General features: G+C 46.6%; 1 protein-coding gene across 1 annotated transcript in view; it reads left to right on the top strand.

Annotated features, from left to right (window-relative positions):
• The window catches only part of LRPAP1 (LDL receptor related protein associated protein 1), a 144392-nt gene that overhangs the window by 81321 nt on the left and 43653 nt on the right, over nucleotides 1-19418 (top strand). Inside the window, exons 2-4 of the mRNA XM_086964145.1 lie at nucleotides 6679-6823; nucleotides 15095-15219; nucleotides 18258-18378. Coding sequence (XP_086820271.1) covers nucleotides 6679-6823; nucleotides 15095-15219; nucleotides 18258-18378 — 391 coding nt within the window. The remainder of the gene's footprint in view (nucleotides 1-6678; nucleotides 6824-15094; nucleotides 15220-18257; nucleotides 18379-19418) is intronic.

A 19418-nucleotide genomic window follows, 5' to 3' on the forward strand; every position in this document is an offset into this window, starting at 1 on the left:
GGTCATAGAGTTTGGCTACCTCAACTTGCCCCCTGAGTGTATGAGCATCATCAAGGAGGCAAGGCGACCTACAACCAGGGCGTGCTATGCAGCCAAATGGAAACGATTTGTCATTTACTGTTCCGACAATGACATTAATCTGCTAAATGCGTCCACGCAGAACATCATATGTTACCTGCTGCATCTGTACCAATGCAACCTAGCGTATAGTTCCATCAGGATACATTTGGCTGCCATAGCCGCTTATCTTCAGAACAGGCAGTACCTTTCACTTTTCAGAGTGCCTGCCATCAAAGCCTTTTTGGAGGGTCTTAAAAGAGTGATCCCTCCCAGACACCCTCCTTCGCCTGTCTGGAATCTAAATATCGTACTCACCAGGCTCATGGGGCCCCCCTTTGAGCCTCTCCATTCTTGTGAGATACAGTTTCTTACTTGGAAAGTGACTTTTCTAATAGCCATCACATCGCTGCGAAGAGTCAGCGACCTTCAAGCCCTCACAATTCAAGAGCCCTACCTACAAATTCATGCTAATAGGGTGGTGCTGCGCACCAAACCCAAGTTCATGCCAAAGGTAATCTCGCAGTTCCACATTAATCAAAACATAGAACTGCCAGTTTTCTTTCCAAACCCTGACTCAGTGGCAGACAGAGCACTGCACACCTTAGATGTCAAAAGAGCTCTCCTGTATTACATCGACAGGACGAAAGACTTTCGAAAGACTAAACAACTGTTTGTTGCCTTCTCTCCACAACATAAAGGCAACCCTATTTCCAAATCAGGTATAGCCAGGTGGATAGTTAAATGCATTCAAATCTGTTATCAAAAGGCTAAACGCACTTTAACAGTTCCCCGAAGAGCGCATTCCACACGCAAGCTAGGGGCATCCATGGCTTTCCTGGGTAACATTCCTCTAGAGGATATATGTAGAGCAGCCACATGGACCACCATACATACATTTACCAAACACTACTGCGTAGATGTACACTCCAAACAGCAAGCTGCTGTAGGACAGGCTGTTCTCAGAACTCTCTTTCAGACTGCTGCAGCTGGCACGGGCAACCGCCGATAGGGAGGTAACTGCTATTTATTCTATGCACAGATATGAATTCAGCAGCCCACATGCCTCGAATGGAATATGCTACTTACTAGTATGCATCTGTTCTTGGCATGTAGGGCTGCTGACATTCATATCACCCACCCTCCTCCCCGGTGCCTGTCGCAGCTGTAGCACTCAGAATAACTCTCAGGCATGGTCATCTCTTACTCTATTACACTCCATCTCTGCCACAATGGCGAAAAACAATCTGAGGATGGAGGGGATGCCCATGCGCACTGTAGTCCAGGGGAGGCGCCACCTATCGCGTGATACTTCGAAGACCATTCCAGGACAACAATGTGCAATCATCCGGACCCAACACTAGGCGGCGATCTATGCACAGATATGAATGTCAGCAGCCCTACATGCCAAGATCAGATGCATACTAGTAAGCAGCATATTCCATATTTGTTCTTTAGGCGAAATAATAACCCCCTCCCTATGTGAGAGTGTCCACATACGGTCGATAGACCTCCTGCCTTAGACTGTTGCGGGTAAGCTTTCCTTGAGGTTAATTTTAAGTAATGAAGGAATAGTGCAATTAGTGTCCTTAATTGTTCCAGGTATTACCAAGCCTTGGTGATATTGTCCTTCCCTCTATTGTCCTGATGAAGACTCGTACGGCCGAGGTGTAATCTACCCGTCGGGCCACTAGATGAGTCGAAACGTCGACACCCGATTCATGATCCCACCCGGACCTTCACCCCTCTCTCTCCCCCCCCATAATTCTGACGTGCTTATTTTGGAATCTATGTCCATTTTTGCATTGATCAAATTACAAAGAAAAGTATTAAGGCTGGGTGTTTACTGAGACGGTATTTTTTTAAAACCGTCTGTTTTGCAATGTAAAAACTGTTACTGTATTTGTTGTCACAATTTTTTCTGATTCTATCTCTTACTTTTCTAAAAACACTTATATCATTCCTTATCACGCCTGTTTTTGCACGTCCTCTCTTGGGTCATAATCACCTTTGGCCAAGTTGTTGTATTAATGTATTGAATGTGACACTTGGAAACTGTTTTTATGAATTCAAAATATCCATTGAATTAGCAATGAATTAAAATTGCCTGGCAACAAATAAGTCTGTTGCTGTTTTGCCTGTTTGTTGTACCATATGTAGGATTTATCTCATAGAGCTGCAGAATTACGATATGCTCTAAATAATTTTGACTTAGTAACTGTGTATTGACTCATGCTATGTTTTATAGATGGTAAGTACCATTGTCTTTCATATTACATTCTGCCCAGGATTTGTGGGCCTGCTGTCCCCAGTTTTGGCCAGGGACTTCCGACTATGCTACTTTCGATATTTTGGAGCTACATGACCCAACTAGCAGGCTTTAGGTTTTTGGAGAACCTTGGTTGGAGAGAAGGAGGCAGAATGTTGCTCAATGGTGAGTTGGATGTGAAGCCAAACTCGTCGAATTTCACCCAATGTGGGTAATAGACTGGGAGGATTGATTGTTCCAGTGACCTCCCCACTGACTCGACACCATGCCGCAGTTTGTGAACGGTTTTAGTTTTGGGTGTGGTACAGACGCTATGGGGGTCTTCATCATCCCGCATGTGTAGGAAACCTGGCTCCCGACACTGCAACATTGCCTAGTTTTGAACTTAAAAGGGGTCTCTAATGGCCTGAAGGCTGTTGTTTGCTGTTGGGACCACATGTCCTGAAGGATTTTGGGTCCTGGGCAGAGGCCCGAGAATGTGGTCCGTTTGATCTGGCTATAGGAGCCCATCCCAATTGAATATGGGTGAGGGACCTGGGTGTTTGCTTTTAGTACTGGATGGAGGGCCCCCTTCCCCCCCTCCTCAAACTGCCCTCCCCCGGGGCATGGCCAGCAAATCCCCACCTGAGGGATCAGCAGCAAAGTGGGGCCTGTGCTCCCACGGGCACTTGAATGTTGAACACTAGCACGGATTCCCAATCAACACAACGTACAGCAGCCTTCAGTTTACCGAACACAAGTAAAGGCTTGGAGTTCCTACCCGTCTTTGTTCTAGAAATGTGTGCATGAAGTGTGTTATTCATTGGGGGGTTGAATCAACTACGTAGGTGTGTTTTGACATTGTGTTAAAGGCATTGCCTCCCCAGACAGTTATCCCTCCCTGCTGCAGTCCTTGTTGGGCTGGGGTCCCTGTCGCCACTTGTTTGACCAACCACCTATTCCCTGCTGTGGTGGCGCAATTGCTGTCTGACCTCCCTACGGCTGAGCGTATGGTGCATTTGGGTTATCTTGGGCTTAGGTTTGAGGATGGTGATTCTGTGGAGACTGACCCAGATTTATTGATCTCTGCTCCTGATAAGCTTTAAAGCAATATTGGTCAGCCATGTGGCCCATTCGGTGGCAATGATAGCATTCCGGCTGCTGCCAACCTCCCTGACCTCAGCTGTTATAACCAGGTTGCAACCCTCTGGGGTTTTGTGGTGGAGCACCCTTCAAGACTGGTGCCGTTTGTACGCTACCATCAATGCTGCCCCCTTGAGGGCCGTCTTTTCCTAATTGTCTTAGACCAATTTGGTGGTGTCTCTTTGGGCTTGCTCCTGCCTTTTCCCAATGGGCTGTTGTGTGGGGGGTCCATGTGGCTGCCTACCCTTCCCAGGCTCACAGTTCCTTCCCTGCTAGTTGGCAGGAGCTCTTCCTTTGGGCGGTTCTCGATTTGCTCTGCGCGCCGAGTTCCCTAGGGTGGTTACGTGCCTGGGTACCTCATCATTTGGCTCCAGTAAACGGGGCTTCTGGCTTGTGGAACGCACCACATAGTGCCAGGATTCACCTCTTTGCTCGTGGAAGTGTAACTGTGGCGATGGTGGCTAAGCTAAGTTATCTTGAGGGCGCTCTGGCTGTTGCCGTTATTGTCCCTATGCACCTTTGCCCTGCTTCCCATCCAATCTCGGGGGAGCCAGCAGGTATGTGCATGTCTCGGCCCCAACTCCCTTTCTCCCTACATGCCTTGTTGGTTATCAGGGTTCTTGTTCATTTGGCTGCTTAAACTAAGAAGCGTGCACGATACGCCCACGGCCGGGCTAACCCACATAATTTTAAAAAACTCCCTGTATATTCCATGGCTGCCTCAGTGAAGGGGTCTGATTGGCTTGGACTGTTCTTGCCTGTATACCTGCAGTGCAAAAATGCTTTGTTGGTTTGGGTTCTAGGAAAGGGGCTCCAAGAGGAGAACTGGTTATGGTTCAGTTGCTGGCAAACTGAATGGATATTTCTAGCTTGGTCATCACGTCTCGTTTTAAGACATTAGTTTGGATGAGGGAAAGTATAGTAACTGTTCCCACATCCTATTCCCCTATCGCCAACTCAAGGGGTTCTTTGATGGGGATCCTGGCCAATGTAACCGAGACTCCATGTGTAGTTACCATGGAGGCAGGACCTTGTCACCCCTGTGTTCACCAGGAAGTTGTATGGTGCCTTGTTCACAAGCATCCCCGTATCTTCTCCGTTCGGACCGGGGTGGACAGTAGGATGTGGGTGCTTCTGGGTGTTTGTCAATCTCTGGTATAGTTTCCCTATTTTCCCCCCATGACGCATCATGGAGATGTGTGGCAATGCCCTAGACCGCGTGTGCCTGTATTCCGACAAATGGTTAGTTAAGATCATGTGGGTTCAGTAGATAAACAGCATATATAGAAAAACGACACTTTGAATTAGCAGCACCATCATTAGCTCATTAAGTCATGAACATAAACAACACTCAAGACAAGATGTGCAATTGCAACAATTTACCAGCACCACGACATTGAGAATGTATCAATTGATAACCAAAATGTAGAGTGAGAGGAGAGAAAAAGGGAAAAAACCGACAGAGAAAAAATTATGACTTTGTCAAAAAATACCTTGGCCCTCTCCTTGGTGACTGCTACCTGATGAAGGGGGGAGGCTCTGTGCATTACACGGGACTAAGTGAGCCCAATAATATGTCAATTTCTGCTCTGAGACACATATAACAATTTTTGTGGAAACAAGGTATAATTTGACAACCACAGGTCCTCCTTGGCCAAGCACAAGCTACACCTAATCTCTACGGTCCAAATTTTCCCTAATGTCTGAATTACACCCTATATCACACCCAGGGGTCATGTGTACCCTCTGTATCATGCCCAGCAGTCCAAGTGAATAACACCTTTCACTTCTTTCAGATACCAACAATGTTAAGAAACAGATGGCAGTGAGAGAACCCTTTTAGTCAAACAAAATAAGATCAAGGCCCTATATCACACCCATGGCCTGTGCGTACCATCTGTATCACCGCCAATGGTCCAAGCTTTGAGGCCCCACCCCTGTATCACACCCAGGTGGTAAGCGTTCTATCTTGATCATGCCAAGCGGTGACCCTATATCACACCAAGGGACAAGAGTATGATCTGCATCACGCCCAGTGGTCCAAGCAACAACGAATATTCACCTTTCCTAGGCTGCTGACTATCGAAGAGAGGTAACTTCAGATGGATCACCTCTGAGACCGCCTTACAATTGCTCAGTTTTGACACCTGAAGTGGGCAGTATGTCAGATTTTTGTCAGTGGCAGGGTGCTCAGGTTAAATCTTCCTAGTTTGCTGTACGCCAGAGGCTGGGGGACTAAGGATCAGATGTAGTTTCTTACCCACTTGACGGGAGCTCCAGGACGGACGTCTGCCCAGCAGATTCAGCAGAACTTTCAATCAATTGCAGCGTCTGCTCACCTTCCTTGCTGTGCTGGTGTGAATCCATCAGAGCAGGGTCCTTTCCTTCATCTGCAGCCTGGTTCGAAGCACCAAACTTTTATCTGGTTCGCCAAAATGTTGCTCGAATATGAATTTACCTTGAAGAAACAAAGAAGAGGCGTTTGGCAAATCAAGATTAATTGGTTTAATTAAACACTATGGCTGGGAGTGCAGCATACAAAAATTAGTCTGAGGACTGACTCAGAGTACAATTGTTTTGAGATCCTGTTTTGGGAGTGTAGTGTGGGTCTTGTCATGAAGCCATAAATTACTCCCATCTGATTATAAACACAGGTTGGTCTCAACTTTGCGTGGACACAATAAGGGCCAGTGGGTAATGTCGACTACGGAGCGCATTCTCACTGCTTGTGTAGTGTGTGCTGTGTCCTGATTGGCTGAGTGAACCTAACTTCATGTGGCATCTAACTTTATGGCATTTTGGGAACGTGCACCCTTCTGGCCTTGTGTGTTTTACTGGTGCCAATCTCCTAAGACCATTGTGGTGTCTCTGCCTATCCGTGGGTCTAACCTGGGTTTTCCTGTTCGCCCGTTTGTCCTGCTGGTTACATGCCAGCCCACCAGTGATCTGTCAATCACTAGCCTCAGGCCTGGAACGCAAGGCCTTTTTCTGACTCTGGGTTGATAGAAAGGTCAAATCTGGGGATTTTGACAAAAGTTTGTACATACACCTATCATTGCGTACATCGATATAAATATTAACATAGCAAAAATCTCACACCCGAAATAAAATATAATACTAAACTTACAAACACAGTGAAATGTTTCTTCCATTCTGGCCTATTAGAATATTAGTTCATTTTCATTAAATTAACTCTTTTGCCTGTTTGATTTTTTTTCTTTTCTCTCTAGCTACACCTTTCAGCTGTAAAAGTAGCAGAATTGCACAGTGACCTAAAAATACAAGAGAAAGACGAGCTGAACTGGAAGAAACTTAAGGCTGAAGGATTAGATGAAGATGGAGAAAAAGAAGCAAAACTTAGGAGGAACTTAAATGGTGAGGGAAAAATGGCTTTGTTCAAACTATACATTGAAGTAATAGTGTCATAGGATGTATGCACATTTAGTAGAAAATGAACATGCACCAAGGCATGTCAGCGGGAAGGATCTACAGAAACAGTACCCCTCCACCCCCTTGCTCCTGCCCAGTCCCCCCCTCCCCTTCCAAAGCCCACCTTTCGAGAGCTGTCTGACCATAATATGAGCAAAGGAACAGAGTGGCCTGACAAGGGGGAAAAGGAGTGAGGGTGGGTACACCAGGGAAGGTGACCTGAAAGAGAAAAACCACATCGTGCAATTTTGCAAGGCATCATTCAAGTAATATCTGCAGTAAATAATGTGTAAGTAAATTATACTATTGCACATCAGTATACGGAGAAATAATGTCAAATCATGAATATCTGATCTGCTACGTGCACTTAAAGGTTGGTTGATAGTAAATCTGCTACATGCAGATCAATGTACACTTGTGGGTGTTTGAGAACTAATCATGAGGAGAGTATGACCAGAACATGCCCCTAATGGAATCAGACTGTTGGGCAAATATAATAATAGTCACATTAATTAATATGTGTAAATGATTCAACAATTCATGTGGACATCTCATAGGACCATATGGAATCTCAAAAACATGCCAGCATAATGCTGCAGCATGAGAAATATCACTCTCTATAAAGTAACCAGTTTTCAACCCATGCTTGTGACTGAGAGCAGAGTGCAATGAAGAGACGCCAGAGTATTTGGGCGATTGTGCAATACTTGGGAGCCGCAAACTCCGAAAGGCCTTCTGAGAAACCCATCAGAAGAGGAGCTGCTCAAAATGCACTACTGAACTACACAAAGGCGAGTGAGAACGTTTGCCGCAACCACACAACCAACGGGCCGGCAACAGCGGGGAGAAGTGCCCAAATAACTTCCTTTGGCAGTGCGGCATGAAAGAAGGAACGCTCCTTCACTACAACGGACCCTGCTAAAGGGTTACAAGCAAACACAGATCTTACTGCCCACCAAGAAAGACTGAGAACAGAAACATATGGCTAATACCCAGAACTAGGAACCGAACAACATGGGCCAGCCCAAGTGATTCCCTGCGTTAAATATAGTTCATATATGGCCGTCAAACCACTGCGGTCTTGCAAGAACTCGCCATGCTGGGTTTTTTATCATCACCATGGCGACCATCTTGTAGTGTAGAAGAGCAGGCATAATCTGGTACCTTCCGGCTTTTCCACCTTTGGTAAGTCCCATGTATATGGTGTTTGCCACATTTTGCAAGCCCTTCTTTTTTAGGTCGCGATGTGGGATGGGCTACAGTACCGCAAACCTCAACACTGGAATAGTTTTTAATACATGGTGCACCATTTTCTCTTTCCACATGAGCTGTCTGACTTCTAATTTACCTTTTTAATTTGTGATATTTATAGTTAAGGTTTGTGCATTACTTTGCTATTAAACATTTAATTTGCATTTATAAGCCTAGGTTTCACTTTTTGAATTTCTGTTGAAATATGTGTTTTGCATGTCAGTGCAATAACATTTGGCATCAGCTTGGAAATGGTTAGAAGAACTATGGTTATTACTGTATCTCAATGGCACCAGATAAATGATTTTTTTTTTATTAAGACCAAGCAGAAAGACCGGCATAGCATTACAGTTAAGAAAATACACACCAATCGATCATTACAGAATCCGGTATGTGCACCTCCTCCCACCAGATGCCGTCGCAAAACTAATTCATCTTAATTTTATCTGTTGCCACATTAAGTTACGTCTCGGTTAGTTAGTGGCTGGATTGCCTCTCCTACGGGGGCCGTGCATGGCTTTCTCTATAAGCATTACATTTGTCTCATATTTTCACCCATTTCCTTGGGCAACCTCTGCTTGCATAAACTTATTTTTGTGCCACCATACACCAGTTTATATCCCTCCTCCAGTTCCAGGGAGTCAGCAGGGCTTCTGACCCCTTCAGACGGGCTATGTTACATTTTGTTACCATTAGGCCCAAGGTAACCCAGGTTTGATCTGCACGCCCCAGATCAGAGTCCTCTCAAACATTTAATATACACCATTTGTGAGAGAGGGTTAGTGCTTCTCCCACTTTCCTGGAAATGCCGGACACTATTGTATTCCAGTAGTCTTGGATTTTTTGGCATGCCCACAGAATATGGTAGAACGACCCCTCCTAACCACAGTCACTGTGACAGAGGGCGTTAGCCTTTCCATCCATTTTTACCAATGTGTTGCAAGAGATGTACGCTCTATGGAGAAATTTGGGCTGGATCAGTCTGAAGTGGGCTCAAATGGCCACTTCTCTTGGGGAAGCCTGGGCATCCAACCAGTCTCCGAGAGCCCCTTTGGTTGGAGATGTTGAGGATGAGGTGTTCAACGAATAGATCGGGTGCCTGTCCTTCTGCCCTTTGAGATCCCAAAAATTTGGACATTAATGCATCATGACTGACTTTATTGATATTCGAGTCTGGCTTCCAGGTTGGAGTTGAGTGCTTGCATTTCCTTCATTTGCACCTTAAGCACTGAGTTATCCTGGAGTGGAGTTTTGCTGGAGTTTTCTACTTCTTGTACTCTCACATCCATATTGCTCAAGTCTGCTCTAATCAGCAAGACCTCTGTCGTGACTGAGTCTATTCGGTTTTCCAAAGCTGTTTGCACCCCTCGTATGGCGGCCATGATGGCATGTAGGGAGAGAGCACCCTTGTTGGAGGCTGACTGAGTCACAGGGCGGATGCTCGTGAGGACTTTCTTAAGCCTCTGCACCCTTTGGGAGAGTGAATTTGTCCAGTTTTGTTTGATGACTAGCCTTTATATTTTCCGCCTGTCATCTTAAGATTTGAGTCTTATTGGATCCAGGGAAAGCTGCTGCCATCAGCCAGGAGTCAGCGAGGTAATCCCTGTGCCTCAGTTCAGGACTCTGTCCCCCACAGAGCGCTTCAATCACTGGCATTGCCTGCTTTTTCCCACCTCCTTGATTATGTTATTCAACGACCTATCCGCCTCAGCCTCCCACCACCGATTTGGTCACCCCTATATACTCCTATTAATCTGGAGGGTGCTTACCAGAGGCTCGTGTAACAGCTTGTGCCTTCTAAAAATATATTATCTTAGTGTGGTTGGGTAAAAACGCTGAGGCCACACTGTCTTGTTGGGGGTGTGCTTCAGCCTTGCACTGCGATCTTTGGGCTGTCCGCCCACATCAACTTATACCCGGATTTGTTTGCAGCACCTTGATGTGAAGCCGGGTGAGTGGCTCTCTTGGCCTGTTACTACTGTATTGCTGTGGTTGCCGGCCAAGCCTCAACAGCTCGGCTCCCTAAATCTCGAGATCACCCCTTGCTGCCCTCTGTACACCTCTGTTCGGGCTTGCTCCATGTCACTATTAGGTGGATCTATTGTTCCCTGTCACAGCTGTAGGGAGGCAAGCCCGTCCACGCCTGGACCGCGCACAGCGCCAGACCCCTTGGTCCCGCGAACGCCCAACACCCTCCACGCACTCAACACCGGACAACCGCACTCCTGCTTTCTGGCCGCACCGAAGCATACCAAAGGACCCTTCTCATGCCGGAGCTGCAGCTTCACCAGCTTCCGAGCCGCCAAACAGCCCACCGCGACAGGACACAACCACCTCAGATGCATACTACTGAATACCCTCTTCACATACAAACACGCCGTCTAACTCTGGGACCTGCTCGATAGATCCTCTCCGAACGTCGCCTTCCTGACCGAGACCTGGATGAACGCCTCCGTGGCACCCGACATCGCCATAGCCATCCCAGACGGCTATAAGATCACCCGCAGCAACCGCACCAACAGAGTGGGAGGGGGATCGGCATTATCTACAAGAACTTCCTCAGGGACTCCCCAAGACCTGGCTTTTCAAACTGTAGCAGCATTTCCCCACCTACAAATGCTTTGATCTCAACCAGCACCGACGACACCCTCAGCACTGCCGAACACCTGCACTTACAGAGCCACACCGATCCCAACACCACCCTCCTAGGAACTCTCGTATATAGACCCCCCCTTCCCCCGGACCTCGGCCCCAGTTCAGCGACTCCATCGTCGACTTCGTCAGCACACACGCCCTGGTCACCACAGACTACATCCTTCTTGGAGACATGGACTTCCAACTTGAGAACAACACCAACTCCACCACCCTGATTGACAACTTCGCCAACCTCGGACACAGTCAGCCTGTCCCAACGCCTACCCACTCCGCCGGCCACACGCTCGAGGTCATCTTCTCCGCAAGCCCCCACGTCACCTTCAGCCACACCACCGAACTCCACTGGACCAACCATCGCTGAATCCACTTCACCTTCCAGAATGCCACCACGCACCACCACACTCAACAGATCCTCCGCCGCAGCTAGAGCAAAATCACAAAGACCAGCTAAACACCACCCTCGCCCGAAGCCCACCCGCCGACCCCCCCACCGACGCCCACACCGCCGCCAGCAACTTCCAATGTTGGATCGACAACTGCGCCAACACCCTCGCCCGATCAAGAAACCCTCCAACAGACACACCAACAAGAAAGCCAGCTGGTTCACCGCAGACCTCCAGGCCTCCAAGCAAACCTGCCGTACTCTAGAGAAGAAATGGCACTGCAAACCGACACCAGACAGCTACGCAGCCAACAAGAACGCCATACGCAGACACCATCACCTCATCAGATCTGCCAGAAGAGCCTCCTTCAAGGACTGACTCGACAACAACACGCAGAACAGCAAAGAGCTCTTTAACATCGTGAAGGAACTCTCCAACACCAACAACATCCCACCATCGCAAGCCCAGTGCAACTGCCTTGCCACCTTCTTCCATCGAAAGATCGCAGACATCCATGACCGCTTCAACACCCTAACCGTCCCGACAACCACGATACCTCAGACCCCGAGGCCACCACCCACATCGATCCCCTGCTCACCTGGACCAATATAAACGACAACACCATCAAAATCATGAACACCATCCACTCCGGCTCTGTCAGGCCCATGCCCATACCACATCTTCAACAAAGCTAGCGCCACCATCGCACCCCACCTCCGCAAGACCATCAACATCTCCTTCGAGACAGCGACCTTCCCGGAGAGCTGGAAGCACGCCGAGATCAAAGCCTTACTGAAGAAACCCAAGGCAGATCCGTAGGACCTCTGGAATTTCCGGCCCATCTCGCTGCTCCCGTTCCCCGCAAAAGTCATTAAGAAGACAGACAACAGATAGCTGACCCACTACCTCGAGTAGAGCAACATCCTGGACCTGTCCCAGTTCGGGTTCCACAGCACCAAGACTGCCCTCATCGACACCACTGATGACATCAGGGCCCTGCTGGACAACTGTGAAACCGCGGCCCTCATCCTCCTGGACCTATCATCCGCCTTCGACACTGTCTGCCACCACACCCTATGCACACGCCTCCACAACGCAGGGATCCAAGACAAGGCTCTGGAATGGACCACCTCCTTACTCTCCGGCGGAACACAGAGTCCGCCTCCCCCTTTCCATTCCGAAGCCTCAAATCATCTGCGGCGTACCTCAAGGATCATCCCTCAGCCCGACATTGTTCAATTTCTACATGGCACTGCTCACCCACGTCGCCCGACTTCAACATCATCTCCTACGCCGACAACACCCAGCTGATCCTCTCCCTCACTAAGGACCCCCCCTCACCACCAAAACAAACCTCCACTAAGGAATGAAAGCTGTCACCGAGTGGATGAAGAACAGCTGTCTGAAGCTGTACTCAGACAAGACAGAGGTCCTCATCCTCGGCTCCACCCCCTCATCCTGGGACGACTCCTGGTGGCCTGGGAGCTGTACCGACTCCCACCGACCACGCACGCAACCTGGGGTTCATCCTCGACTCCTCACTCTCCATGACCAAGCAAGTCAACGCTGTCTCGTTCTCCTGCTTCAACACCCTCTGCATGCTCCGCAAGATCTAAAGTTAGATCTCCACCGAAGCAAGTAGAACGGTCACCCAGGCCCTCGTCAGCAGCAGGCTGGACTACGGCAACGCCCTCTACATGGGAACAACAGCCAAACTTCAGAAAAGACTCCCAACGCATACAGAATGCCTCCGCACGCCTCGTCCTCGACCTCCCCCGCAACAGCCACATCACTGCCCACCTCAGAAACCTGGACTGGCTCACCGTCAACAAGAGGATCACCTTCAAGTACCTCACCCACACACACAAGGCGCTCAACAACACTCTACTGGCATACCTCAACAGACGACTCGCCTTCTACACCTCGGACCTACAACTCCGCTCCATTGACCTCTCCACCGCCCCCCCGCATCTGAAGAGCAACCACCGGTGACAGATCGTTCTACCACCTCGCCACCAAGACCTGGAGCACCCTCCTTATCCTCCTACGGCAGACCCAGGACCAACTAACCTATAGGAGGCTTCTCAAGACCTGGCTATTGGAGCAGTAGCAGCAACCCTTGCCCCTCCCCCCCCTCCCCCCCCCCCCCACACACACACACCCTACCCCCCTCAGCGCCCTGAGACCCTCACGGGAGAGTAGTGTGCTCTACAAATGACCCGATTGATTGATTGATTTGGCCTACCTTCCGCCAGGCGGGCGCCTTTTCGTGAGGCCGGCCTCTTACTGCCGGGCCATACAGAGTGTCCGGGGGGCCCCCCAGCACTAGCTCCACGTCCGGATCACTTGAGGAGGGCTGGATCACAAGTCCCCTTCTCAGGGTCTCCGATCCGGTTGCCCTCCTCACTGCCTCTGCTGTCTCGCACCTCTGCTCATCTGATGCTGTTTTGGAGCGTACCAGTCCTCTGAAATTGAGGCCAGGCTTCATTTGGGGAGACCAGCAAAACTCCAGTAGCCCACCCAGGTGGCCTGCACCCTGCCAGCTGAGTCTCTCCACGGCTGGTCTCATTTCTTTGCTACCATTTTCCCACCTCCTGCAGTGGCTTTCATTCGGATTTGTATCTGATTACGGGGATTTGGAGGGTCGAGTTGCAGAGCCGCTTCAGGCAGCGGCCATCTTCGTTCGTTGGAAAGCCACACCCACAACCCCCAGATAAATGATTTTTGCTGACCAGAGCCTGGATTTATATTTTTCATAATTGCCAGCCTAATGAGAAATATGTATTCGTCATGATTCTTCACACGTTCGTAAATTGTATGTATAGCAAAAGTAGAGTGTGAACAAAATATGTATCTTGTAGCATTTAACAATAAACTAAATTTTGGGACCATTGTTTTACAAATTGAAATTCATAACTATTGGTTCTGGGCTGTAGTTGCTGATTGAGTTTGTAAGTTAGCTGTGTTCGCAATCTAATATGATGTTGATTGTTTTCACTGATCAAGACTTGTTCCTTAATTGTATGCTTAGGATGGTTTGTATGCAGAGGGTACCTAGTGAGGGAGAACTGTAAAAGAAAAGCAAATCCTAAGATACCCTCGTTCAACATCCAGAACACCAACGCTCAGATACTGAGACACAGACATGAGGAAGCGATTGTTTTTTTTTTTTTTTTTAAAGATTCCTTCATTTATGTCTTCTTGTTTTTCAATAAATCTGATATACCCACAACTGAAATGTAGTGTGCACAGTGCTTTTCAGGGTCTATGTTTTGTATTAGATACATTTCCCTGTATATTGGCGTTATTAATGATGAGTTTTTATATATGAACTGTGATTTTTATTGAACATATCAATTCTTTTTTTACTTATGTAAAGTGTGTTTTAACGAAACTTGAGAATATTTCTCTTTTCAATAAATTAGTGTAAACACTACATTTCAGTTGTGGGTATATAATTGTACTTCAGATATAATTCATGGGATGGACTTCAATTTACTAGCTAGTTCCAGAGGACGGGTGTATTAACCCCCCTCTTCCCCTCCCCTCTAACCCAGAAGAATGTTGATGGTGTGAGAATTATCTGAGTGAAAGGTGTGTGAAACTTAACTCCAGGGATTATTTCTCTGCTTAATTATATTAAGAGCCCTGTTCCCTGGAACGTGTGGGGCCACCTCTCTTTTTGATTCACTGTGATGCTTGAGGGGAAGAATTAAATAAAACATGGTCCCATTTATGTTCTTGTGAAGAGAAACTTAGTTGCTAAAATATGAATGTGGCAAGGAATTTAATCTGCATTCAAGGTTTTTACGCAAAGGACTATTTGAATCATATCATGAAAATGCAGCAACAGATCAAACGTGCATGCTGTGTCTGAGTTTTGTGCACTGCTTTCCTTCTTGACTATTGAATATTTTGAATACTGCAGTGATTTTGGCAAAGTATGGTCTAGATGGCAAAAAAGAAGCTCAAGTTGGAGATGGCAACTACATCAAAGGTGGCACTGAAAATGATGTGCTGGATGATCCAAGGCTGGACAAGTTGTGGAACAAGGTGAGTGAACAGATACTTTTTATTGTGCATGTTCGTCTCTACGCAGATAAATAACGAGAATGCAGCTGCAGCTTTTGTGTTCCGTCTGTCACGTTTTTTAATAAAGTCACACTGCAGAGTTGTGCTGCTTAAGGCCACAAGCCCGATAATCATCCATGCACTGCCTACAGCCACGACACGACAATCCGCCACTGCCTATTTATGACCTCTTAATGGGTTTAAACATCATCGGGTTTTAAATATTGATAGGACTGGCTCATTATCATTTGATTAGCGATGCAACAATCTCCTACACGGCAGCATTTGGAAACTAGGAAGAGGGAGATTATAAAGATGGAGGGATTTTATTTTCTCACTTGACGTTCATTGAAGCAAAGGCAATTTTAGGTGGCTGACTGCTAAAATAAAGCCACTTTTGAATTTGAAAAATCAACAGCCTACTGCCTGAATCTGGTACGTTTGGTGCATGCAAACTTGAGGAGCATTTTTTTTACATTATAATTGTATTGGGAGGTTATTGGTGTCCTGGATTTAAAAATTAACGCCTCCTGGTAAATGTGTCCCTACGGGTCATCTGCTTCTGTGTTCTGCTTCGCCTTATCTCTTATCCTCTATTTTCAGCAATTTTGTGTCTGTTTCAGTTTCCGCCTCCTTTTATTCGTATTCACTCCCTTCCCTTCCCTTTCCACCTTACCCTCGCTTCTTTCCATTTCCCCCCTCATTTCTGTTTTGTTCTTTGCTTACCCTCTGTTTTCTTCTTCTTTCTCATCTTCCCATGTTAACATTCTTCCTGCAGCTCTTTTTCCAGAGATACCTTTCCTTCCTCGCCATCTTTCCTACTCCATCAACTTTGCCTTCATGTCTCTCTCTAGACCTGTTGCCCTTTCCTTATTTCTTTCCATTTTCCCTGCCCCAATATAGATTCTCCTGTCAAGACCTTTGCCATTCTCCCTTGTTTTGTCTTCTCCTTATATTCCATCGTTATCTCTTCCCTTCTCCATACACCACTTTCCTATTCTGCCTTTCTATCATCAACTTTTCCAGTGTATCTTTCCTTTGACATTTTCATGCGCCCTGCTCCGTTCTCCTGAGTCTTCCACCTCTGTTCTCCCTTCACGCTCAGTTTGCTTCCACTTCTCTCCATGTATGACGAGAGTGGTATTAACATTTATTTTTAAACGAGAAATTGTTTTTTTAAGTGGTTATTAGTTTTTTAGGTGCTTCTGTGATTCAGTGTAGTTGCTAGCAGATGTTGAAGCTAAAATTGCCAGATACTAAAGCCCTCATTCTAGACCGCCTCCCCACCCTTCCTTTGGAATCAGAATAGGTGCTCGTGCAGGAGTTTGCCTACGAGCCATTGTTATAAACCGAAGAATAAAGTCAATGGGGTAACCCTGTGTCCCCCAAAACTTGGGCATGCGTAAAATAAGCTACAACTGGTTCTCTCTGGTTAAACAGTTTTAAATCTAAGGAGCATTAGTCATGCGCAAATACGTCTGACATATTTCTATGTCGACTACAGGATAGAACACACAAAAGGAAATCGTTTTTGTAAAGTCATTATTTACTATTTAAATCATTAAGGCTGTCAAATTTCCAATTAATCATCAAATGACATCAATAACGTAAAAAAGTTGAATAAAGTGCAACAAGGTGATGAAAGTGGCTCACTGAAGTTTCTACAATTGTGGAAAGAAACCTACAATTATATACAATATATACAGAAACAACTAAAAAGATGTTTGTCCTTTTACATTCTTAGAACATGGCTTCTAGTGACCCTAGGGTGAATTTATGGGGGTAGGAGACCTGGTGGACATAAACTGTAATGAACGTCGATGTTTCGACCTTAGAGGAAATGCACACTTATTTAGGGATCTTGGTGGTTTTTACTGTTGTGATTAAAATTCTTCCTAATCAATATCTTTAGACTCTGTCGGCACAATGAATGTGTAGGCAGCTCGTAGGATACACATTCATCGCAGTCGCTAAACGCTTGCAATTTACCACCTACTTCAAGTAGGTGGTAATGCAATTGCAAGCGGAAATAGTCCCCAGGGGTCCTTCCCCTTTGCAAATGCATTCGAAAATATTTTTTAAGAGCAGGCAGTGGTCCCAGGGACCGGAAACGTTTCATTTTTTTTTTCTTCAAATGCATCCCGTTTTTCATTAAGGAAAACTGACTGCATTTTTTTTAAAAAGCTGCTTTCTTTAAAAGCATTCCCAGACATGGTGGTCTGCTGAGCCCAGCAGGCCACCATCTCTGAAAGGGCCAGCCATTCACAAAGGGGTCGCAAAATGCGAGTGCATCATTAATATTAATTAGCCTCGTATTTTGCGACTCTATTGGTATTCGCAATCAGTTCCTGTGACACTGTTGTGCATAGTAAATTGCGAGTCGCAATTGAGCCCAAATTGTGAGTCGCAATTTACTATGGTCGTATATCTGGCCCTTTGAGGAGATCAGGGCACAAAATAAGAACATACTGTGCCACACCAAAGAGCAGCCCTGGGTTTGATCTGGGCGCTTCACTCTTGGCGCCCTGCTGTTAGACCATGGAGAAAATCTGGACAGCTGCTTTATGAAACTTCGGATCCGTGTTTCTTGATCATTTGAGAAGTTTTAACTTTGGTCAAGGTTAAGTGGCAGCTGTATCAGAGAGAGGTGACGCACGATTCAAAGCTAAAGTGTGAAATGAAGAGATCTTTTGTGCAGTCTTCGGAGCGGGGCTGCGTGCCTGGAAGTATTTGCCAGTAATCAGTGCGTCGTGGCCCGGCAGGTGTTGTCCGTGATTTGCTCCTTTCCGGCTGATGGAGTCTTAAGTCTGCAGTTGTACATGACAAACCCTGTTTCGCGCTGTACAGCGATGACCCAGCGCTTGTAGCGTTGCCAGTGAAGCCCTCGTCCAATTTCGCGTTTGCCTGAATAATGAACTTTTAATGGCACTAGGCTTACCCTCGCATCCCTAATTCACCTAGGCTTGATTAACCGCTTTAATGGCCTTTTTCCTTATTGCTGCTAATTAATATTCTATTAGGCCAAGACCTCTGGCAAGTTTTCCGAAGAAGAACTTGAGAAACTGTGGCGAGAGTTTAAACATCACAAAGAAAAAACTCACGAATACAACCTGCTCTTGGACACGGTCAGCAGGACTGAAGGTACTTTAATACAGCCTGAATGTTCTTTTCATGTACTGAACAAAAAACGTATGTTTGATGTCTAGTTTTTACTATTCTTGTGTACATTAGTAGTTCTTCCAAGCAGTTCAGCATGTCTTCTCCTTTTTCCTTTTTTACCATATTTTAATTTTATTTAAACAAATCATTTATCTTTCTGACTCTTTTTCGATCTATCAATCGTAAAATCTTTATCTATCGATCTATCTATTGGCACATCTATACCTGGTTATCTATAACTCGATATATGAGAGAGAGAGAGGAAGGACATATATAGAGCTCTATCCCATACAGGGAGGGGTGGGAGGGCAGCATGAGGTACTGGGCTTCATCCTTGGGTAGTAAAGGTCATTTGCCTCTGATGTCCAAGGTCATTCCTACTATGGCTTTGCAGGCTGGGTTGAGTACAAAATCTTTAGCACTTGACTTTCAGCAGCAGCAATAGTGCGCAGTCGCAGACTTCTTAAGGAGGACATGTGGAGGTAGTAAAGCTCAGAACTCTGTGTAAAAACTGAATGACGAATCCAGTGCTCCTCTTTCGAGAACAAAAAGTACTTAAATGCATACTGGAATGGATACTGCACACAAAATAGGCAAAGAACAGTTTAGTGTAATGGTGCTGTTGTGCAGGTCGGCACCTCCATCCTTCATCTTTCATTCTCCCCACCCGCCCCCCAAGTTTAGGTGGATTCCCCAGGATTAGTACAATAGTGTGATAACAGCGCAGGTGTGGACCTCAGCCTTTTGGGTATTTGAGTTCAGTCTCTCACCGTACAGTAGTTTTAGTTTCCCTACAGTTTAGTTGCTCACTTCTTATCACCCATGGTAGCACAGTCCTTTCGGGCAGCCGGCCTGCCTCATCTCAGCACGCCTGCTACTACCTTCCCACTTCTTAGAGGCTTAGCAGACTCCTTCCTTCTTCAACAGGCAGCCTGACTTCCAGGTGCTTCAGGCATGTATACAACTCTTCCAGAAAGGAGTCCGACCCCTGTGATGTTCCTTCACCTCTGGGAAGTTGACTG

Source organism: Lissotriton vulgaris, chromosome 3_2 (assembly GCF_964263255.1).
Source record: "Lissotriton vulgaris chromosome 3_2, aLisVul1.2, whole genome shotgun sequence".
In the NCBI taxonomy this organism is placed as follows: Eukaryota; Metazoa; Chordata; class Amphibia; order Caudata; family Salamandridae; genus Lissotriton; species Lissotriton vulgaris.